The 24,299-nt window shown below is 39.1% G+C and overlaps 1 protein-coding gene across 3 annotated transcripts; it reads right to left on the bottom strand.

Moving 5' to 3' along the window:
* Positions 1-1,736: 1,736 nt before the first annotated feature.
* On the bottom strand, positions 1,737-16,479 carry Syf2 (SYF2 pre-mRNA splicing factor). 3 transcript variants are annotated; one of them, XM_013074416.3, is made up of 10 exons: positions 16,275-16,479; positions 15,648-16,019; positions 13,934-14,009; positions 9,297-9,764; positions 8,971-9,078; positions 6,337-6,462; positions 5,674-5,791; positions 5,273-5,363; positions 3,980-4,078; positions 1,737-2,455 (listed from the first exon to the last, which is right to left on the bottom strand). In XM_013074416.3, the coding sequence occupies exons 4-10, from the start codon at positions 9,321-9,323 to the stop codon at positions 2,290-2,292; spliced, it is 735 nt and encodes a 244-aa protein (XP_012929870.1). In that variant the 5' UTR covers positions 9,324-9,764; positions 13,934-14,009; positions 15,648-16,019; positions 16,275-16,479; the 3' UTR covers positions 1,737-2,289. The 3 variants fall into 3 exon arrangements, with proteins under 3 accessions (XP_012929870.1, XP_021118740.1, XP_087071677.1); XM_021263081.2 differs by lacking the exon at positions 13,934-14,009; XM_087215551.1 differs by lacking the exons at positions 15,648-16,019; positions 16,275-16,479 and having other exon boundaries at positions 13,934-14,016.
* Positions 16,480-24,299: the final 7,820 nt, after the last annotated feature.

Raw genomic sequence — 24,299 nt, 5'->3', positions numbered from 1 at the left:
TTGAAATGTTGTTTCATATATGCCATCTTTTGTTTTAGGCAGTAAAGAAAATCTGTCCCTTGTTACTCAACTTGTTAGAAGTCTCCTATTCACTGTTAGATTTTATAATTTCCTTCATATAAATCCTGTGCTTTCTCATTAAATTTGTGCTTAATGGGCATGGTAGCTCACATCTATAATCCCAGCACTAGAAAGGCTGAGGCAGGATCACCTCAAGTCTAAGGCCAGCCTGAGCTACATCGTGAGTTCAAGCCAGCCTGAACTACATAGTAAGACCCTATCTCAAAATCAAAGGAAAACAACAAAATAATTGTGCTTAAATAGCTTACCATTTCTGTTGCTATTTTAAGTGGACTACATCCTCCCATTTCCAAACTGATTTGGTACGTGTAACATTTAACTTGCTGATATTTGTCCTACAATTGAACCATGCATCAGTCATAAATTTATTCAGTAAAAGGAAGGTGAAAGGCAAGCATTTATGACTTGTGCAGATGCTGAGCAATGTAAACAGGAGCCCAAGCTCTGCTCTGTTCTCCTCTGTATGTTGACTTCTGTCCTCAGGCTTAACAGCTGTTACAACTCCAGGCTCCTGGATGATTCAAACAGGAAGAAAGAAGGGGGAAACATGGAGTAGCAACTCCCATATCAGGAAAGCAGACTTCTCAGAATTTTGCTTGCATCATCTTAGCTAATATTGTAATTTGATCACCAGTATCAGGGTTCTGGTTAGTAATGAAGAATTAATATTGGGCAGGCAACTAACATGGTCTACGAGCTACTTGTACATTTCAGAATCAACCCTACTAACTCTCAGTGAACTATTCTTTTAAATACATTGCCAGATTCTACTTGACAATATTTTGAAGGTTTTTCTTAAATCTACTGCAGTATTCAGGCATGAACTATGGTAGCGGAGATGGAAAGACAGGAACATATCGGTGTATTTTCAGGAGCATCAAGGCTTGTGACAGACTTGAGACCAACCACGTAGAAACACTAGGACAGGAAACAAAGTGTGAACAGAAATAAAAAGAAAGTGCTACTGTACAATAATTCTAAAAGGGGCAATGACCAGTGACACTAAATGTTAAATTGTTTTCAAACACTAAATCTGAAGTCTTTGTGAAATTGAGTTTCAGCTTTACTTGGAATGTCATTAGATATTTAGTACTTTAATCAACACACAAGTCTTTCTCTGTAGACTTGTATGAAAATAAAACTATTGCTAAGTTTAATAGTTTTAATAGTTTATTGGTTTTAATAGGTCCAGGGATTTAGCTCAGTGGTATCGCGCCTGCCTCGCAAACGCAGTCCTGAGTTCAATCCCCAGTACCAAAACCAACCCCCAAAAATAGCGTTTTAATAGGTTTTTTCAGAGTTACATAGTGAAGTAACACCTCAGTGGTGCCACCACCTGCCTTGCAAGTGCAAGGTCCTGAGTTGGATCCCCAGTATGAAAAAAAAAAAAGTAACAGGAGTTATGGATAGCAATAAAGATGAAACAAGATTGACTATGAATTATATAGAACATGGCTATTGGGTATATAGGATTCACTAATTTTTATATATACATATTTATGTATATATATATCTGTACAGGTATATATTCATAATATATATGTATATAAATATATATATATATATATAAATATTTCCCAGTGGTAGGGACTGAACCCAAGGAAAAGCACTCTATCACTGAGTCTTTGTCTTAAATTATAAATAATTAGTACAGATTCTATTCCAAAGCATTTATTGCTCTTTTAAAAAGGAACTATACACGGTAGACAGATACTCAATGATGGCCCTCCAACTGGCCCCACTCGGTCATGCGCAGCACTGACTGTACCAACAACTCCAAGGGCCACTGCCACCTTCAGTCCTCAACCCCAGGGATCCATAGCCCAGCTCTAGATTTTGTCAAATTCACAATATTCAAAGCAATAGCGACTGCATTTGCATGCACTGCCAGCAATTTTAAGCCCAAAAGCTCAAAGACTAAACAGTATACACTTAAAATACATAGAAAAATAATATAATCAGGACTTATACAAAGTAGGTTTTTACAAAACAACTTCACTACAAGAAATACATCTTTTATCCTAGCACAAAACTGTGGAAATATACAAGAAGTATACATTTAAGAAAAAAAATTTATTATTTCAAAATGCTGAGTGGGAAGGCATAGACTATGTTCTGATTTACTGATAAAATATTAAAGAGAACTTCAATTTGCTAGCAGAAATTTTCACTCCATTCTTAAGCTTCTAAAAACAGTTCTGGAAGGGATTAAACAGCTGTTCCTCTTTCCAAATTCTGTTTAATTTCAGCCGTATACTTCCCATAGAACCTTTCAGCTTTCTTATTGAATTTGGCATTCCTTTCATTAATGTAGTCGATGTCTGCATCATCATTGTAAGGACGTCTTCGGCTATATTTGTCTCGTTTTTCAATTCTGAGAGGAAGGAAATAATTTATAAAGTTCAAAACTGCCTTCTTTTTTGATCTTAATAAACCACATACAGATAATTATGATTAGAATCAGTATTTAGAATAGCATATTTTTGGGGAAAAAAGCAAGCTCAGCCTTCATCAATTTCAGGTTGAAACTATTAATTTACTATTACTACTAACTATTAAGCAGCACAATCTCAGGTAAGTACCAAGAAATTAGGTGGGTGTGGTGGCACACAACTGTAATCCCAGCACTCAGGAGGCTGAGGCAGGAGGACTGCCTCAAATTCAGGGCCAGCCTTGGCTACATAATGAATTCAAGGCCATCCTGAACTACATAGCAAGACCCTGACTCAAAAAAAAAAAAAAAGGAAATTAAACACAAACTCATCTTTAGAATGTTTCTGAAAGGGCAATGACACATTGTTAGGAACTGGACAAAAAGAGTATTATTTAAGAGATATTATAAGTAAGATTAATAATAGTAACCATAGTCAATACAATGCACAGTATGTGCCAAACACGTTTTGTTTCATCTTTGTGTGTGGTACTGAAGACTGAACCAACGGAGTGCTAAGCTACACCCCCAGACCTTTTCAATACTTTTGTTTCAAGACAGGGTCTTGCTAAGTTACCCAGGCTAGCCTTGAATTTCCAATTCTGCTGCCTCAGCCTCCTGAGTAGCTGGGATTATCAACATGCACAGCCACACTCAGTTCACTCTTTTTAACATTTTATACACATTAACTCTAAAATATAAAGTCATTCTGGTCTATTCATTCAATCAGTGTTAAGAAACACAAATATAACCAGTGTACATTTATTAGAACACTCTTTCCTCTTCAAATCATATAGGGGAGTGGTCCAAAGTAAAGTCCCTTAAAGAAGAACATTTCTCTTTAGATCTTTCTTCTTCAATCCTAATTACTATAGTCTCAGACTCCCCCTAAAGGGGCAGGTGTTGATATCTCGATTCCCAACCCATGGTGCTACTGGGAGATGGTGGAACCTTTAAGTGGGGGCCAGCAGGAGGAAGTTGGGGGTCACAGGGAGTAAGTCCCTGAAAAATGCCAGGACACCAAACCCTGCTTGCTCTCTTTCCTTTCTGGCCACCATGATGTGAACAGGTCTCCTCAGCCCTATGTTGCCACTCTGACATACTGTGCCACCACAGCCCAAAGCAACAGGCCAAGAGACCATGGACTGAAAGCTTTGAAACCCTGGGCCAAAATGAACTTTTCCTCTTTGTAAGTTGCTTATCTCAGGTATTTTGTCAGTGATGCAAAACTAATTTACTCAATAATAATTCAATTTCCTGGTATATTCCATATCCATTCCAAATCATATAGACTCAAACTATATTTGGTATCTCTAAAACCACTATCCATGCTAGGTCAAAAACTACAAGTATCATTTCCATCTGTTCAATTCATTCAAAGCATATTAGACTTGGATCCATATGGCAAGTCTGTTCTGCTGTTAAATATTTCATTTAACATTTCCACCTGCTGTACTGAGTACTTACTGTTTTTCCAGGTCTATGACCATTCTATCAATTTCCTCTGTGGAAGGCACATGTGTCCCATGAAGAAGACTGTTGGATGTTGGGAAAAACTCTTCTCCACTGAAAAGATAGCAAAATGGATTTATAGTAACACTACAAGTGTTCCATTTTCAAACTACTACTTATGATGAGAGACAAAATACACACATATATAATATATATAAATATATATAATATATGATACATATAAATATATAATATATAAATATATATTTTGTATATATGTGTGTGTATATATATATATGTATATGTGTGTGTGTGTATATATATATATATATATATTTACTGTGGGATCCCACCTTACTTTAAAAAAGAAAAGACAGGATTAGAACAAACCTAAGAAACTATGTATTCCAATATCATCTTCATTCTTCATTCTACTGGGCCAATGCCACAATTTAAAGGAATTATGAAAGGTAACAAAGAATTGAGATTGGGATTCTAAGCTTAATTTATTTCTCTTTCCACTAAAGCAGGAATCTGTATAATACTGCCCACTGCCTACTTTTGAAAATAGTTTTATTGGGACATAGCCACAAGTGATCATTTAGGTACCATATACGACTACTTTCACAATGCAGGAGTACACGTGAGCAGCTATGACTAAGACCTATGGCTCATACAGCCCAAAATATTTACTGTTTGGGCTTTAAAAAAAAAAAAGCTCAGGAGGGCTGGGAGTGTAGCTTAGAGGTAGAGCACTATCCTTGGATGCCCAAGGCCCTGGGTTCAGTCCCCAGCACTGAAAGAAAAAAAAGGAAAAGAAAAAGCTCATCTACCCTAGTACTAAAGTATTCTGCCTATTTACTTATATGATAAACTGCGGGTTAACCATTCAACACTCAGAATGCCAAGCTCAAAAGAAAACCAGGCAGTTTAACTGCTATGAAGTGGTCAATAAACAATGTCAAAACTGAGTCCATTCTTAAGACAGCTGTACCCCAAAATATGTTTGAGATAGGCACAAGGGAGCATGTCTGTAATCCCAGCACTCTGGGAGGCTGAGACAGGAGGGTCACAAGTTCAACCCCAGCCTAAGCAACTTAACAAGACCCTGTCTTAAAATAAAAAATAAAAAGAGTTGGGGCTATAGCTCAGTGTAAAAGCTTTGGGTCCAAACCACAGAGAGTACTGGAGGGAAAAAGTGCATTTGTATTTATGTATGTGTATATGTAGGTATACATCCATACACACACAAATATATCCATATCAGCTCAGTATGACAGAGGATTTGAATTAAACCTGTGGACTTACTATTTTTCTCTCAGGCTCTCATACGTTTCCATGTCAGGTTTGATCTGCTTGGTTAGCCGGTGATACTGGCGTAACTGCGCAGCAGCATAATCTAAAAATAAAATAAGAATTAGAGATGACATATATTCTTGTCTGCCCATTATTATCCAGAGAAAAATCAAAGTAAGTGATATATGCACAGGACAGTAACCTAAGCAGTCACTAACCTGAATATTATGGTTAAAAGAATGATTCATTTTATCAGAAAGAATAAAAGAACCCAGATGACCAAAGTGCAGCCTTTTTAGGTTCTGCCCTCTGAGATGTGTTTGTACAAGGTGCATATACTTGCACTGAACCAGACACACTGAAGGCAATGCTTGCCTAATAAGCCTGTTCAATAAAGAAAAGGTCAATTTTACCTGAAAATCCAAGATCAGGATTTTTTCGCTTCTTTTTCCTCTCCCATCTTTCTGCATCTTCTGCACTGATCTCTAGCAACTTCACCTTCTCATAGTCTTCCCCTCTTGCTGCACATTCCTAAAAGGAAAAACAAAGGTGGTACCATAACCATAATACAAACAATTCTTTTATCTACTTTAAATCAAAAATATCCAATAAAGATATCAAATAATATTTTGTTTGCTTTTGGGTTCTTTGGATTCTGGGCATTGCTACGTAGCAGGCAGACCTTGAACTCATGATGCTCCTGCCTCAGGCTCCCAAATGCTGGGGTTATAGGCATGTACCACTCTGCTCAGCTTCAAGTAATAATTTTTAAAAACTGATGAATATATAAAGGACATTTTGGGAATCTGCTATGGTATATAAGGGAGATGTCAGAACCATTTTAAATGTTTACATGCATTAACTCGTTTAATTTATAATTAAATCTATGAGAAAACAGGGGTGTAAAGGGGCTGAGTAACTCATCAAAAGTGCGGCAGCAGGTAAAGAGCAGAACCAGGATTTCAATTCTAGCCGTTTGGCTCCAGATCTGGGCTATTCAACTACCATGTTCTCCGGTTCAGTACAAGAGAAGGATGGGAGAAATTACTTATGAAGACAGTGGAGTAACTGCTAACCTTTTTCTTTTCTTCTTCTTGTAGTTCCCATTCCAAACGAGCTTTTTTGGCTTCCCAATTTGCAGGTAACTTAAGTCTTTTATCTTCTTCCACAACTTCCTGGTGATTTAATTTACGAGCTTCATTCTAAAATCATAAAACAAAAAATAAATAATTAAAAAAAAAAAAAACCATAAAACAGAAAGTTTTCAGATGAAATATGAAAGGAAATCCAAATACAACTTCCCTTTCTTCAAGGAAGGTCAAGTGAGACACATTAACAAGATGACCCCATTTTATCCTAAAAGCCAAACAGAGCTATCAAATTAATTTAAACAAGGGAGCAGCCTGGTAAGGTCCACACTGGTATACAGTTAAGAAAAAGTCATTGCACTGGTTCGCTGTTCCAGAGCCCTAGGAGTTATTATCAATTTTTGCCTCTGTTTGTGTTGTCCCTTGAGTTGGAACAGAACAAGGTTTTGCAAAGTAGGGGAGCCATACCAAAGTGGCACTGAAAGATAGTCTACTTTTAAAAACTGATTAATTCAAAGAAAAAGCTTCGATTTGGGGTTGAAAGGCTTTAATGCCTATCTTAATATCTCTAACACTTTTCTAGGCTCCCCTCCTTTTTAAATATTTTAAGTTGACCTTGTGACAAATAAAAGGAACTTTCCCATGTGAAGTATTAATGAAGAGTCTATTTTCAAACAAACTTAACTGCATAAAACAAACTGAGTAAATTATCTTAAGAAAAAATTAGGTCAGATATTTCTTAGGTCACAGACTGGTGGCAGCCCAGGAAGCCAACTTCCTAATTTCCAGACATGTTCTTTACACAATCCTTGCTAAGTAAGTATCTAAGTGATAGGTCTCCCACCACCTCAGCAGCTATTAAGTATAGTAGCTGCCCTCTTCCTATGGTGCCTTGCCCCCTCCCCTGTGTGACATCATGCCAAGATGGTTGCTCCCACCAAAGAACAAACCCTTCTTCCCAGCATGCCCCTGTTTCCACCTAGAGAGTAACCTAATACTCACTCACCTCCTACCACCTAGTGACATCACCGGCTCCTCCATTCCCTAGTCACTACCTCACTCAACCCCACCTCAGCCCCTACAAACTCCACCCCAGTCTCTATAAAAGACTCTCCCTGCCCCAGCCATATTGCTTTTGTCTCTCCTTTGTTCAAAGACAGCCCGGCAGATCTATTCCCCTAATAAAGGCTTGCTGTGGCCTGGTCTGGTCTTGGTCTTCGGCCCTTTTACCTGACACTAAGCATGTCTGTTTAATTGTTCATTAACTTTTTCCAGACAAAGAGAAATATCTTCTCAACTACCACCCCTTATATATGCTTGGTTCTGGCAATGCAATACCCTTCAGTCTATAGCCAAAGTTGGATTCATTGAAGGTGAGGCAAATACAGGGAACATTTCAATGACAGTGTTAAACAGAGCTAATTACAGAATTTGGGTTTGCATCAGGTGACTGGTGGTAAGATACAAGGCTCTGAATTGGGCATTCCATAATTAGATAGCTTAAATTCCTACATAGAAAGTAAGACTAAAGGCTGGAATTGGTAGGTTAGTGGTGTCCAGAAGAAAAAAAGGATGTGCGGTCATTTCTGTGATTTGAACAGTCTTGGTTTTGTCTCACTGCAATGGCTGGAGTGATGGGGGTTTGTGGTACCATGTCTGAGCAGTCAGTTAAAAACATTCCAAGCCAAAATAGAGGCTGCTTTTTCCTTAGTTCCAAATGTATCCAATTGCTTGTTGGATTCTTACCTCTATTACAAATTCCCTTCCTTTGTGTTTGTTCCCTCTGCTTCGCTATCTCCTCCTCCCACTCCTTTATTTGATAATTATTCATCTTTCAAAGAATAGCTTAGGTGTCACATCTTGAATGAGACACTCCTTCAAGCCCCCAAAACTGTATTACTCTCTCCATGTCTGCACTCCCTAGGCACTCTATTCCTACCTCTAGCATTGCATTCACCACAGTATAATTTCTGGCTATATGATTTGTCTTTTAGTTCAGAACGGAGGCCTTAATTTTAAACATCTGACCTCCCACCCACCAGTGGGACCACCAACCACACCTTAGACTTTCAGAAGTGTGCTGAGTGTTTTTCTTGTTTTGTTTCGTTTTGTTTGAGGGGGACAGAGTCTTGCTATGTAGTTCTGGCTTTGAACTCATTATGTAGCTCAGTCTGGCCTAGAACTTGCAGCAATCCTCCTGCCTCAGCCTCCTGAGTGCTGGTATCAACGGGGTGCATCACTACGGCCAGGTTTGTGCTTTGTATTTTTAAACTGACACTACACAAGTTTTCTTTCAACTTCTAGCTCTACACATTTCCCTATATAAAATGAGCTTATTAGAATCATAGAGCAGGAAGGCTGCTAATAATGGATTCTTTAATCTAGCCCTATAAATTAAACCAGACTAAGAGGTGGTGAAGACAGCAAATGTATTTTCAAAACTTCTCAAAGTCATCTCGATGTGCTGCCAGGGTTAGAACCACGGAACAGTTTGCATTTTAGGGGATGATCCAGCTCTGTGACCGGTCGGGCTTTCTGATGCGCCTTCCTTGTCTCTGTACAAAGAAAGACGCACGAGCCTGGGCAGGTGACAGAGCTGAACTGGCCTCTGGGTCTACTCACCCGCTTCAGATGCAGCTCCCGGAATTTTCGCAGTCTCTGTTCGCGCTTCTGTGCGGCCAGATTCTCTGCCACCGTGCGAGACCCCTCCTCCGCGATGTCCACCGGAGCCTGTGGCAAAAAGAACCCGCTTCAGGCGGGGCTTGGCTTCCGCCCCGAGTTCCGGTGGGTTCCAACAGGCCAGGCCCGGGCCCACCACCGCCACGGCCGCCCACCGTCTGCGCCGCCGTCTTGGCCGGAGACCCAGGCTCTCGCCACTATCTATCGCCCCTGCTTCTCCCCAGAACTCTCACCATTAAAAACTCAGAGGTAGGCCGATGGGCACTCACCTTCTCCACTTCAGCCGCAGCCGCCATTATACGCGCCCTCTTTCTACTTCCGGCAACAACACCGAACACTTCCGTCGGCCTTCAGGAGGCGTTGCCAAATATACAAATAAGCGGCTACAAGCCCCGCCCCGTCCGGTCAGCCTCAGAAACTTGGGACCAATTTCTGCACCTTCGGCGGTGAGACGTTTTCTTTCGGGCAGGGTTGTGCGCAGCCGCAGAAGGTTGCAGAGGCAAGACCAGGAAGGAGTGAGGTGGGATGAATCGGGTTGGGAGGAGCCCAGAAGAGGACAGCATAGAAAAGATGCTGTTAGGAAGTCACCTATTCGCTTTGAAAGACAGGTCTTCCCGGACTGTCCAGTGTCATGTAGTCCCTTAGTACTACTGACACTGTTTTGATTCCCTTTCGTAGCAGAAGATACTTGTGCTGTCTCTTGATGACTGGAGAGAGTAGTCCAATCTTGTTCCTTCCTACGTGGCCAAGGAGGAAACAGTGCTAAAGTTATTAAGATAAAGCAGTAAAATGCTGGATATAAGAGGACATATGGAAACTAGTGTTTTCTGAGCAACTAATTAGATGTAGAAATGAAAATTAATCTCCCAAATAAAAAGGCTTTCAGATATAAAATTTAAGCAGTAACATGGGCCAGTGAAGGTGTACACTTGTAATCCCATCACTCTTGGAAGCTGAGGCAGGAGGATTGCAAGTTTGGGCCCAGCCTGGGCAATTTAGCCACTTAATGAGACTGTCTCGAAAAACAAAAAGGACTAGGGATGTAGTTCAGTGCAAAGGCTCGGGGTTCAATCCCTAATACCAAAGTAAATAAATGGATACCTAAAAGTACATAAAAATTATATCTTCTGGTTAGAAGACATCATTAAAACATAATATCACCAAATTATTTTCTGAATCACTAACAGTCACTTTTTTTTTTCTCAGTACCAAGGATCAAACTCAGGACCTTGCGCTTGCGAGGCAGGTGCAGTGCCACTGAGTTAAATCCCCGGCCTCACCAAAGTATCTCAAAAGAGTTTATGAATATAATATTGTTCCCATCAGAATCTCAAGGAGTTATTTTTGTTTTTTTGAAAATGGAAAATAATGTGCCAAAAATCCAAAAGTTTGAGGGCCAACAGTATAGTTGAGGTGAAGAGCCCCTGCCTAGTATATGCAAAGCTCTGGATTCAATACCCAGGTCAGCAAAAAAGAAAAAAAAATTAAAAGTCCAATAACACATCGTATTAGTTAAGACTGTAAAGAAAATTGCTGGTAGGACTGAAGATTAGTCCACTAAAATTCCAAAATTATGCTTTGATCCTGTATCACACTTCTGGGAATTCATTCTAAAGATTCAATTGTCCAGATATTAAATGACTCATGTATGAGAGTCTTCATTTCAGCGTTTTTTCCTTTTGGAAATAGCAAAAAAGTTGAAGCAATTCAAATGCAACTTGTGGAAGTGTACCCATACTGTGCTATATTTAGAGAGGTAGTAGGTAGGGTTAGGATACTAGAAATATATTTTTGTTTTGCATAAGGAACTCGGGATAGACACAAAGTGAATAGAAGTGATAATTTATCTGCTGAGGGGAGTGTTTCAGAACTCATAAATTCCCCTATACTAGGGAAGATTTTGAAAGATGTCCTGGGAAGTGACTTCCTATCTTTGGTATAATTGACAGTGCCCAGGGTAAAGCTGGAGAAGGAAATGAAGAGAAGAGAAAAGGAAAATTAAATAGGCTCACAGATATTCAGAGGTGGCACTGATGTTTTTCCTATTCATTTTTATTTTGTTGGTGGTGGTGGTGGACATCAAACCCAGGGCATTTAGCTACTGACCTACATCCCCCTAACCCCGCTCTCATATTTGAATGTGAATCTAGTGTATTTCTCAAACGTCAGATCATCTGACAATACTGTTAAACTATAAATTTAAATTAAATTCAAGAAAGTTCAGTGGACATTTCTCTGTAGAATGCTTTTCTCAAGATACTGCTTTCCATCTTCACTATTAAGACCAAAAAAGAAAGCAAAGAAATTCTGTTTGTGTGTGTGTCCATTACAAAATTGAAAAACAAGATAAAGATAGCTGGTAAAAGCTTTAGAATGATAATGCATAAATTGGCTACATTCATGAGGGAAAAAGCTAAATTTTGAAAAAGACAAAGATTCTGTGGGGCATATACAGCTGAAATTAAAACTTGGAAAGAAGGGCACCTATCTAATCTCCTTTAGGAACTGTTTGGACTGCCAAACTGTACCAGTAAACCAAGGTCTTTCATTGTTTGTGAGGAATGAAGGGTCCTATGAATTTCTGTGTATTTTCATGTTTATATGTTATATTTCTTATTATTCATGTGTCTTAAAGTCTTTTTTTTTTTTTTTTTTGGTACCGGGGATCGAATTCGGGTCCTTGTGCTTGATCAACAGGTGGCAAAACCACTGAGCTAAATCCCGGGCCCAGTCTGTCTTCTATTTATGTATTTAAATTGTGCTTTTAATGCATGATACCTACTGGGCTTAAAAATGCTTAGTTACAAACATGTGAGTCTTTGTTTTCCTGAAGTTTGTCACACATCTGGACTTGACTCAGAGTTGGGAGCTTTAGAGATAGAAGGCTACAATGATACTAATTTTTTTTCAAACTATGGTAAGTGATGAAAAGGTGACAGAGGCTTCTGGGAATTCATCCCAATCTGTCCTCCCCTCTAGAAGCAGGCACGATTACAAGTGCATATCTGTCCCACACTCTACACTACAACCTCAGAAATTTATGGGAGAAAGGAGGTGGATCTTATAATGACATGACATAAAATGCCATCTTTCAAAATGTAAATATCCTTGGAACAAAGTTAAACTATGTAGTCAAATATTATTTTTAAATATATAATGCAATTTGGTAAGAAAAAAGAATTGGAATTTAAATCTTATTTCATCCATAACTAAAAATATTAGAACACATGACTTGAGTAGTAATTGTGGGAAATAGAGGATAAAAAAATCTGAAATTGGGACATTCTATAAAAGTGAAAATAATTATTTGTGCCATTTATATAAATTAAAACATGACTAGGGTTGGAATAAGTCAGACATACCAGTAGGAAGTTCTGATTAGGCAAATGATGAGTTGATAACTGAAGATGGTAATGGAAGTGTTAATAAAGTATGTTCAATGTACTGTGCATAGAGAAATTACATTATGATACAATTATAGAATGAGGCAGATCTATACTAACATGAAAAGATTTTCATCATATGTGTATATTGACAGGCTTGTATAGGCACAGAAAAAAATCTAAGATGTACATAACATAATTTATATTTATTGCCTCCAAGAATTAGAAATAGAGGGGGCAATTTTACTTTAATTTTTAAAAAATGATTTGAGACAATTCCACATCCATATTGCCTAATCCTACCAAAAATAAAATAGTCACTTGCCATACTTAGTTTTGTTCCCTCTAGTATTTTAAAAGAAGCATTTAATGTCCTTGTACTAAAGCAAAAGAGAATGGAGGGAAGGAAAGGTTAATAAGGGTAGACTTCAGAGAGGTCATATTGAGCTGGGAATGATGGGTAAATAGTGTATAATCAGAGCAAAGTCGTCCCACAGCCATGGCAGCTTCAACCAAAAGAAGCAGATGTCATTTTTATTTGGGAACTACTCTGAAAATGAATGGGTGAGTGGTAAAGCCACTAATTCAAACAGGAAACACTGTGACAACTTCCATGTAGCACAGGTTCATTTTGAAGAGCTGGATTCTGCAGCTCAGAAAATGATGAAAATCTCCAATTAGATGGTAAGTAAAAGGAGAGTGGAGAAAACTGACAGAGCTTGGAAAGTAAAGGAAGCCATGGATAGCATCCTCTTGGTGGGCAAAGGACAAAGACCCAGTGTAGAAAATCAAAGACATGAAAGAAAAAAGTCAAATTCATGTAAATCCCTGAATTAAAGAAAATTTCGAGTCAAGACCCCACAAGAGAAAAGTTCGGGCCTTTGCAAAAGTGCACATTCACAGGACAAGTTTTACTTGTTTTATTTTACTGAGTAAGCGTAATGCTGTAGTTGTCACAGAGAAAACCAGAGGATATCACAGTGTGGTGACTTTGGTGAACGTGACTTCTCTAGTTTGAGAAACAGAGCAAAGCATGTCACCTGAACCTATCATCAGTAGCACTGTTTTCCAAAATGGTAGCCAACCTCTGTATGATGATGATCACTTGAAATGTGGGTACTCCAAACTGAGATGCATTCTATGCATAAAACACTGGATTACAAACAGTATAGAGAATGTAAAATATTAGTGTTTCTTCTATTAAATGTTGACATATTTTAGATATACTGATGTAGCCCATCTTTTTACTTTTATTGTGCCTCTTGTTTCTGTTGCACAGCACTGAATCTACTCTCTTGGCAAACTATCTCAGTAACTATCAGCACCACCTTCCTATATGACCAGAGGTTATACAGTAACCGCACATCACACCTATGCAACTGCACCTCAATTATATGCAATGATGGCCAGTTTCGGGGGGCGGTACGTATACATGATCTGTTATCTTCAGTGTTAAAAAACCTAGGAGGATCAACCAAGGTCAGTTTAGACTAGAACTGGCCAGGCATTATGGTGGTACATACCTGTAATCCCAGCACTGGGGAGGCTGAGGTGGGAAGACCTCAAGTTCAAGGCCAGCCTGGGCTACATAGTGAGACTCTGTTTTAGAAAAAGAGGAAGACTAGAATTGATAGGATTTCATAGTATAATTATGGGGGGGAGATCAAGAAAGAATATAAGCTATTTGTTTCAAGATATTCAGTAGTTAAAAAGAAAAGTCAATAGACTAAGAAATGAAAGAGGAAATTGAGAAGTCTCAAACATGTTAATGAGCTAAGGAAAAAGCTAATGGTAAAGAAGTCTGAAGAAAAGTATTAGCTATAAAAGTGAATCTGAGCTGTGCATGGTGGCACTTGCCTATATCCCAGTACTGGGGAGGCTGAAGCAAGAGGACTGCTGTGAGTTCAAGGTCAGCCTGAGCCACATAGTGGGCTCAGGCAGCAGTGGCACATATCCATAGCAACTAGCCAAACACCTCTCTTGCACATGAGGAAAGGGGTTTGACTGAGATAGTTACGTGGCTTGTGTGCTCCTCAGGGCTATTTAAACACAGGTCAGGATCAGAACAGGTGTTCCCATAACCAGCCAAGAGGTGAAAAAGACCCTAGGATTAGGTCATCACTTCAGAGTCTCCCTTAAATAGGAAATTCTTAAACACCAGAACTTTGCAAATGAAAGTATCAACCAATCAGCCTTTAATCACCATCAAATACTGTAATTTTCTGATAATTTTCTGAGCTCCACACCAACCACGTTTTCAGTTATAAATCTTCAACCAATCCTGATATTTTCCTGGATTTGTTCTAGCGCTCTAACAATGGTGGTTTACCATCTTTTCAAGTCTCATTAAAATAAAAATGAACCTACAATGTAAACTTCTTTATTCCTTCAGATGCATATATTACCCTTCCAGTAAAGTCATTCTTAATCTAAACTTGAAACATTACCCGTAGCAGCAATGGAAATTCCCCTTGTTCAAACCATGTGCTGCTACCTTTAGAAAGAATGTGACTAAAGGCTTTAAGAACAAGTTAACAAGCATGTCTAGGAATACATGTCCAAGACATTGCACATTTACATTTTTCAAATGGTCAAATTTCTCTTCACAGCTGCTCTGCCTAATAGAAAGTTTTACGTATAATCAAAATTCTCTTACCTGTACTTTTCAATGATATAGCCATTAGTCACATATGGCCATTGAACTATTGAGAATTGACTAACGTGACCAAGGAAATGAACTTTTTCTTTTTTTTTACTTTCTGGTATTGGGGATTAAACCCAAGGTCTTCACATTGAGCTGTATCTCCAAACCTTTTTTGAGACAGGGTCTCACTAAGTTACTAAGTTACTCAGGCTGTGTTCTTTCAATCCTCCTGTCTCAGCTTCCTAGAGTGTGTTACTACACCTGGCTGAAATTTAACTTTTAAAAAAACACTTGGCTAAATTCTTGGAAAGTGCAAATAACAGAATACTAGAAAGCACATCTTTAGTTAACAGCAATTCACTAAGTTCCACTAGAGGACTGATGATGTATTTGGGACAGGGCCTCACACTGTAGTCCAAGGTGGCCTCAAACCCACTACAATTCTCCTGCCTCAACCTCCCAAGCACTGGGATTACAGGCATGTACCACCATGCCTGGCTAGTCCTAAATTGACCTTGATTGGCTCTGACCAGAACTACCATGTTTAGATCTTCTTAGGTTTTGTAACACTGAAGTAACATACATATACATACCTGCCACAGACTGGCCATCATTACATAATTGGAATGCAACTGGCACCACACCTGGCTATGGGGGATCTGGCCAGAAGTGAATGATTAAACTGTGGTACAAAAGGGCATAGTCTTTATGGACAGTGAATGGTTGAAATATGGGACAAAAGCACAAATAATTAAAACTGCGGGTGAAAAGCACACAGGCTCTGTGAGAGAATGGTTAAACTACAGGGCAAAAGCATACAAGGTGAGAATCAAATGGTTGAATAAGTTTAGATTAAGTAAAGCATGTCCTTCCCTTTCCCCAGGAAAATTGCCCCCGGTCTAGGCTTCCTTTTCTTTAGAAAAGTCCTTTCTTGCAAAAATCCTTTGTTGCAAACTCAACAGCATCTGAAAACAGAAGAAAAGAAAAAAAAAAATCACAGCCCGGAAGTGGGTGACGGCCGGCCAGCCGGCCACCGCAGGACCCGGAGCAAGGCGCAGGCTGAGTCAGGCGACCGCGCCTTAAGGGCCCCACTCCCCGTCAAGGCAGCGGATACCAGGGCAAGCTCGGCCTTCTGGCCCCGCTTCCGGCGCCACCGGCTTTTCCAGGAGCCACTCACAACGGAGAAAATTACGGATCTGTCCTCTCACCAGAACACTCACCGCAGGCTGCTGACACCTCCCTCAGGATGGAGAGAAAGGCCCAACAGACGCTTCCCCCTCGAAACTTATGACGGATGGAAGCTTTGTGTAAGCGCTCGCTAACAAAAAAGTGACACCCTCTCCTTCTGACACCCGGACGCTAACTGAGCGAGTAGTCCTCTGACGCGTCGCGGAAGTACTAGCAGCTGCAGCTTGGTGCATGCGCAGAGGATGGTGCGGTGGGCGTGGCTCCCCTCCCGCCCAATCATCGCCTTGCTCTTTTCACACCCCGCCCTTCTCTGCTTGCGAATACCCGCAGGATGCGCATGCGCAATCCGAATGGATGGTGTGGTTACATCCGGGATTTTCGTGTCTGTTTTATTTTGCCTTCTGAGGGAACGCACGGGGCTTGCTCCTAGCCAGAAAATTTACGCAAGTGCCGGACGCCAGGCTGTGCAACTGGCGGCTGGGGCGGTTTGGCTGTGCCTTGATACTGTGCCCTTCTTGGGCACTTTCTTTTGTTCAGTGTGCGGCAGACAGACTCTGCCAGGCTCAGGACTGGTGAGATCAAGAGGGGACCACGGCCCTCTCCCAGGATATAATAGGGTCCCGGAAAATGCAGGGTTTTTTTCTTTCATGTTTTGACCAGTAAAGGTAATTGAGAGACAGAAAATACAGACGACCATAGTTGGCCCTTAAGGAGTAAGAATGATGCCTCCGGTGTCTATTCTTCGGACTGTACGCTTGGTGTAGGAACTGTTTCCAGGGTCTTAGAGTGCATTGAAAACTTTACTGTAATGTGTTGAAATTGTGGATTTTTAATTGAATGAACTACAATTGAGAGTTAATCATTGTATACACTCCTTTGTAAGTGCATTTTTACAAACAGCACTTATTTTTAGTCTGATAAAAACACTCATCTCTTGTTCATCTCCACCCCATACCCTCAAGCATGAACAGAAACCACGTGAGAGACGTGTGCATCCACCGATGTAATCTGCCTTACTTTCGCACAATCTAGTGTCATCCACGTCTCTTGAGGATGCGTCATGATGAAAAATAGTTAAGTGATGAGGTTTTCTTTCCTCAACTTTCCCCCACCACCTTGCCCTGCACTAGGGATTGAACCCAGAGAGCACTGAGCTACCTCTCCAACATTTATTTTTCTTTTTAAATTTTGAGATGGGGGAAATCTTACTAAGTTGCTCTGGCTGGCCTTGAACTTGCGATCCTCAGTGCCACCCTACCCTACTGAAAAGTTTCTTTTGTAAATCCTGTCTCAGGCTAAAATACAGTGTTCATTCTCCAGGACTTTTTGCTAAAAGTTCTCATGAAGCTGTGTGACTGGAGAGAACAATTAACATGAGTTTCACCTGAGCACTTGAAAAATAATATGTTAGGGGAAGTAAAATGAAACTACATGTTATGGTTTGGCTCCAAAATGTCCCCCAAAAGGCACAGGTGTTCAGAGGTGGGGCTTTTGGAAGGTGACTCAATCATGATGGCTCTAAATCAGTGGAATTAATCCATTGATGGAGTCATAATTTGATGGCATTATTGGGGGCTGATGGACATTTAGGAGGTGTGGCCTAGTGGAAGGGAATCATGAGGGTGACCTTCATGACTATACTGTGTCCCCCAGCTCCTTTGGGCTCTCTCTTTTTCCTGGCTGCTATGAGCTGAGGAGCTTTCCTCTGCCATACTCTCCTGCCATGTTTCTCAGCCATACCACAGGCACAAAAGCAATATGCAGCCAGCTGACGATGGTCTGAAACCACTAAAATGTGAGACAAAATAAATCTTTAAGTTGATTTTCTTAGGTATTTAATCAGAGTGACGGAAAGTTTTGAGATCTTGGTTATGAGTAAGAAAAGGATAGAAGTCTCTCTAGACAATTCATATTTCTTTTGGGGGGGCGGGGTCTCACTATATAGCGAGGCTGGCCTCAAACTGGCAGCGATCCTCCTTCCTCAGCCTCCTAAGTGCTGGGATCACAGGTGTGTGCCACCATGGTTGGCTTAGTTCAGAGTATCAGTCAAATGTGTACCTGAAAAGTGATGACCAGAAAAGTCTAGGATATTAATAGGACATTGGAAACAATAGGAATATTACTTTGTCCTTGTGGAGCATGCTGGTGTGTCACACATTTCTAGAATATATGAAGTCTACCTGAGTTGAAGTTGGCAAGAAATGTTAGGATCCTTTATTTCCGTAAACAGCATAATCTTTTCTGAGCATCTATCTAACTTAGCAGAAGGAAAAATCCAACCAGTTATTGTTAGTACATCTAGGACTGAATTTGTAATTTAGGCAGAAATGACATCTTTACAGTAGGGAATCTTCCTATCTAAAAATGTGATGTTCTTTTCTTAATGTCCTTCAGTGTGGTAGAGACTAATGCCCTGCCCCCCAAAATAATCAGGCCCTAATTCCCCAGAACCACCGAACATGTCACCTTAACATGGCAAAAGGAATTTTGCATAAGTAATTAAGGTTAAGGACTTGGAGATGACATTATCCTAAAGTGCATGGACCAGCCAAACTAATTACCAGTGATATTCAAAGCATAAGAATTCCATGTCCTCTTGCTGCTTCTGAAAGGTACTGAGCTATGTGGAAGAACCAGAGAGAGGCCTTTAAGAGATAAAGGTGACACCTAGCTATCAATCCTCAAGGAAACACAGAACTAACCTCAGAGAACTTAATTCTGCCAATACCTGAGGGCAAGTGTTGGGGCTTCTCTCTTAAAGCCTTTAAAAAGAATGCAGCCCTGCTGGCACTTTGACTTTAGCCCAGTGACACATTTAATCTACAGAACTGTAAGACAGTAAATTTAAATTAAGCCACTAAGATTGTGGTTGTTACCACAGCAATAGGAAAATAATATGTTCAGTAAAATTGTGTAGCTTTTTCATACAGGTTTTATTTTTCTTAAATTCTTTTATTGGTACATTTTAGGTATACAATTCGTTTACATTTATCATTGGGTGTTTGTACCTGTACATGATGAATCTTGGTTCTTATTTTTTCCCCATTACCTGTGCACCCTTCACCCCCTCCACCCTTCCCTATTTACATGGACAACATTTCCATTTTTTTTTAATTTTCTCATACTTTTTCCTTTCCCTCCTTTCCTTTCCCCTTCCCCTCCCTTCACCCCTTCGTCTTTGGACCTTTTTTCCTATTTCAAATTATCAATTATTCATTTTAATCATTTTAACCCTTGTTTACACTATCAGTTTCTCACACTAGTGGAACTATTCGGTATTTACACGTGTGTCCTATTTATTTCACATAAGAGTATGGCCTCGATATGCATCCATTCAGCTATAAATGACTCTAATTTTTCATTCTTAATGGCTGAGTATTACTCCATTTTATTAAAAAAAACCACATCTTCTTGCTCCAGTTTCCAGTTGATGGGCACTTGGGCTGTTTCCAAGCTTTAGCTATTACAAACTGTGCTGCTATGAACATGGGTGCATATATATCGCTGTGATATTCTTTTCATTCTTTTGGGAAGATACCCAGCAGGGGGATAGCTGGGTCAAATGGGACCTCTAGTCCTAGTTCTTTGAGATATCTCCATACTGATTTCCACAGTGGTTGCACCAGTCTACATTCCCACCAGCAATGGAGAAGGGTTCCTTTCTCACAACACCCCTGCCAGCATTTGTTATTGGTTGATTTCTTGATAGCAGCCATGCTTTCTAGGTTGAGGTGGAATCTCAGTGTTGTTTTCATCTGCATCTCTCAAATGACCAGTGATGTTGAACATTTTTTCATATATTTGCTGCTTTTACTTCTTTGTCTGAGAAATGTCTGTTCATTTCAGATGCCCATTTTTGAATTGGATCTTTGAATTTGGGGGGTCTGATTTTTTTCAATTCTTTATATATTCTAGATAGTAGACCTTTGTCTGAGGTACAGCTGCTAAAATTTTTTTCCCATATTGTAGTTTGTCTGTTAGCTCTGTTGGTGGTTTCTTTTGCAGTGCTAAAGCTTTTTAATAAGATGAGATCCCAGTTGTTGATTCTTTCTGCTGGTTCCCATGCTACTGAGGTTTTGTTCATGAAGTCTTTTCCTATGCCAATGTCTTCAAGAGTTCTACCTAACTTATCTTCCAGCAAGTTTAGTGTTTCTGTCTTAATATTTAGATCTTTAATCCACTTTGATCTGAGTTTAGTGCATGGTGATAGGTATGGGTCTAGTTTTAATCTTTGCCAGGTTGAAATCCAGTTTTTCCAACACCATTTATTAAATAGGCTATCTTTCCTCCAATGAGGCTGGTTGGCTCCTTTGTCAAAGATGAGGTGGCTGAGTATGTCTGAAGTTGTTTCTGCATCTTCTAACCTATTCCACTGATCCTCAGGTCTGTTCTTTTGCCAGTACCGTGCTGTTTTTATCACAGTAGCTTTGTAGTATAGTTTCATGTTGGGGATTGTGATACCCCCAGCCATGTCTCTGTTGCTTAGAATTGCTTTTGCTATTCTAGGTCTCTTCTGGTTCCAAATGAATTTTTGGATTGTTTTCTCTAGTTCTGTGAAGTATATTGTTGGAATTTCAATCGGCATTGCATTAAATTTATATAGTAGTTTTGGAAGTATGGCCATTTTCATTATATTGGTTCTTCCTACCCAGGAATAAAGGATGTCTTTCCATTTTCTTATATCCTCCTCGATCTCCTTTTTCAGAGTGCTGTAGTTTTCAGTATAGAGGTCTTGCTTCCTTTGTGAGATTGATTCATAGATATTTCATTTTTATGGATGCTATTGTAAAAGGAATTGTTTCCTGAATTTCTCTCTCAGTGAGTCTGCTATTTGTGCATAAGAAGGCTATTGTTTTTTGACTGTTGACCTTATATCCAGCTACTCTACTGAATCTGTCAATTAAGTCTAGAAGTCTTTTGGCTGAGTTTGGGGGGTCTTCTATGTAAAGTATATCATCAGCAAATAATGACAGTTTAATTTCTTCCTTTCCTATCTTTATTCCTTTATTTCTTTCTCTTTTCTAATGGCTGTGGATAATATTTCCAGAACTATATTGAACAGGAGTGGTGATAGTGGGCATCCTTGTCTTGTTCCTGATTTTAGCATGAAAGTTTTCAGTTTTTGACCATTTAGTATGATGTTGGCTGTTGGTTTTTCATCGATAGCCTTAATCAAATTGAGATGAAGACCTTCTATTCCAATTTTCTGTAGAGTTTTTATCATGAATGGGTGTTGGATTTTGTCAAATGCCTTTTCTGCATCTATTGAGATGATCATATGGTTTTTGTCCTTGACTGTTAATATAGTGTATTACATTTATTGATTTACAAATGTTGAACCATCCTTGCATCCCTGGGATAAATCCAACTTGGTCAGGGTGTATGATCTTGATGACTCTCTGTATTCTGTTTGCCAGAATCTTGTTGAGGATTTTTGCATCTATGTTCATTAGGGAGATTGGCCTGTAGTTCTCTTTTTGGGTTGGGTCTTTCCCTGGTTTTGGAATCAAAGTAATACTTCCTTCCAGGAATGAATGTGGAAGTATTGCTTCCCTTTCAATTTCCTTGATTAGTTTAAAGAGTACTAGCAATAGTTCTTCTTTAAATGTCTTGTAGAATTCAGCAGTGAAGCCATCAGGACCTGGGGTTTTCCTTGTTGGTAAATTTTTCATTACATTTTCAATTTCACTCATTGTAATTGGGGTGTTTAGAATTTCTATACCTTCTTCATTTAACTTTGGCAATTCGTATGTATCTAGGAATCTGCCCATTTCTGTGTTTTCCATTTTATTGGACTACAGGTTCACAAAGTAGGTATTGATAATCCTCTGGATTTCTGTTGGATCTGTTGTGACTTCACCTTTTTCATTCTTAATTCCATGTATTTGAGCCTTTTCTTTCCTTTTTTTGATAAGGTTGGCTAAAGGTTTATTGATTTTATTTATTCTCTCAAAAAACCAACTCTTTGATTCATTGATTTTTTTTTTGTATTGTTCTGTTAGTCTGCATTGCATTGATTTCTGCTCTGATCTTTATAATTTCCTGTCTTGTACGAGCTTTGGATTTGTTATGCTCTTCTTTTTCTAGTAGCTTGAGGTTCTGCATTATGTTATTTATCTGAGTTTTCTCTGTTTTCCTAATATGGGCATTCACTGCTATGAATTGCCCACATAGAACTACTTTCATTGTGTCCCATAGATTCCTGTATGTTGTACTGGCATTGTCATTTACTTGTAGAAACTGTTTAATTTCTTCTTTAATTTCTTCTGTGACCCATTGGTTGTTCAAGAGGGTGTTACTCAGTTTCCATGTGTTTGGGGGGTTTTGTGGTTTCTTACGTTATTGAGCTCCAATTTTATTGCACTATGGTCTGATAATATACAGGGGGTAATTTCAATTCTTTTACATTTATTTAGACATGTCCTATGAGCTAGCATGTGGTCTATTTTGGAGAATGACCCATGTGCAGCTGAAAAGAATGTGTATTCCGATTTTGTGGGGTGGAACACTATAAACATCTATTAAGTCCATTTGTTCAATAACTTGGTTCAGTTCTAGAATTTCCTTGTTAACTTTTTGTCTAGATGATCTATTTGTGATAGTGGGGTATTGAGGTCCTCCACTGCAATTGTGTTAGTGTTTATTTGGTTTTTCATGTCCATTAATATGTTTTGTATAGTTGGGAACATTCATATTTGGTGCATATATATTTAGGACTGTCATCTCTTCCTCTTGGATTGTTCCTTTCACAAGGATATAGTGACCATCTTTGTCTCTCTTAATTTGTTTTGGTTTGAAATCTACTTTGTCTACAAATAAGATTGCTACCCCTGCTTTTTTCTGGGTTCCTGTGGCATGGAGAACTGTTTTCCGTCCTTTTACTTTCAGTCTATGAGTTTCTTTTTGAGTTAAGTGTGTTTCTTGTATACAGCATATTGTTGGATTTTGCTTCTTAATCCATTCTGCCAGTGTATTTCTTTTGATTGGTGAATTGAGGCCATTAACATTGATGGTTATCATTGACAGATATTGATTCTTCCTTGTCATGATGTTTTACATTTGTTGGCTCTTTTATTTCTTATTGTTCCCCTTTTCCCTTTAGTTTCTTACCTTGCCTGGTGGCTTCCCTCTGTTGGACCTCATGGAGTTGTGATCTTCATTGTTTTTTTCTAGGATATTGTTTAGAATTGCTTGGAGTGCTGGTTTGGTGTTCATGAAATTTCTCAGGTGTTCTTTGTCGTGGAAGTATCTAATTTCCCCATCAATTTTGAAAGATAATTTTTCAGGATACAACAGTCTAGGTTGGAAGTTATTTTCTTTTAGGGGTTGAAATACTTCACTCCAGGCTCTCCTTGACTTGAGGGTTTGTGTTGAGAAGTCTGCCATGATTCTGATGGGCTTTCCTTTGTAGGTGATTTGTTTTTCTCTAACTGCTTGTAGGATTTTGTTCTTCTGTTGGGTTTCTGGGATCCTGACTATTATATGTCTAGATGTAGATTTTTTTGATCATGGCTAGTTGGAGTTCTATATGCTTCACTTATCTGTATGTCCGATTCTCTACCTCTGTCTGGGAAGTTTTCTAGTATTACTTCTGTGAACGGTTTTTTTTTTTTTTTAATGTCAATTGTACTTTCTCCTGTTTTTGTGTGGACTCCTAGCAGTTTTATGTTATTCTTCTTTGCATCATCTAGCAGCTGTTGGATTGATTTCTCATGGTCCCTTACTATTGTTAAGAAATCTCTGTTTTCATGGTCTTTAACCTCGATCCTGTCTTCTATATCTGATATTCTATCTTCAGATTCCCTTAATCTGCTCTGGATACTTTCAAGGGAGTTTTTAATCTCCTGAATATCTGTTTGAATCTGTTTCATGGATTCCATTTCTTTCTTATGTTGGGCTATCATGGTTTCCATTTCTTTCTTATGCTGGGTATTCATGGCTTCCAGCATGTTTCTGAGCTCATCTGTTTTTTTATCTGTTTCTGTTCTAGCTCCTGTAATCATGTCTTTCACTCTGCTCACCATCTCTGTAGATATCTGGGAGATTATTTCTGCTTT

Source organism: Heterocephalus glaber, unplaced genomic scaffold (assembly GCF_053883595.1).
Source record: "Heterocephalus glaber isolate CG9 unplaced genomic scaffold, H.glaber_assembly_v1.0 deba00001452, whole genome shotgun sequence".
Lineage (NCBI taxonomy): Eukaryota > Metazoa > Chordata > Mammalia > Rodentia > Bathyergidae > Heterocephalus > Heterocephalus glaber.
The sequence above is the reverse complement of the archived record's forward strand: the minus strand, read 5'-3'. Positions and strand labels throughout refer to the sequence as shown.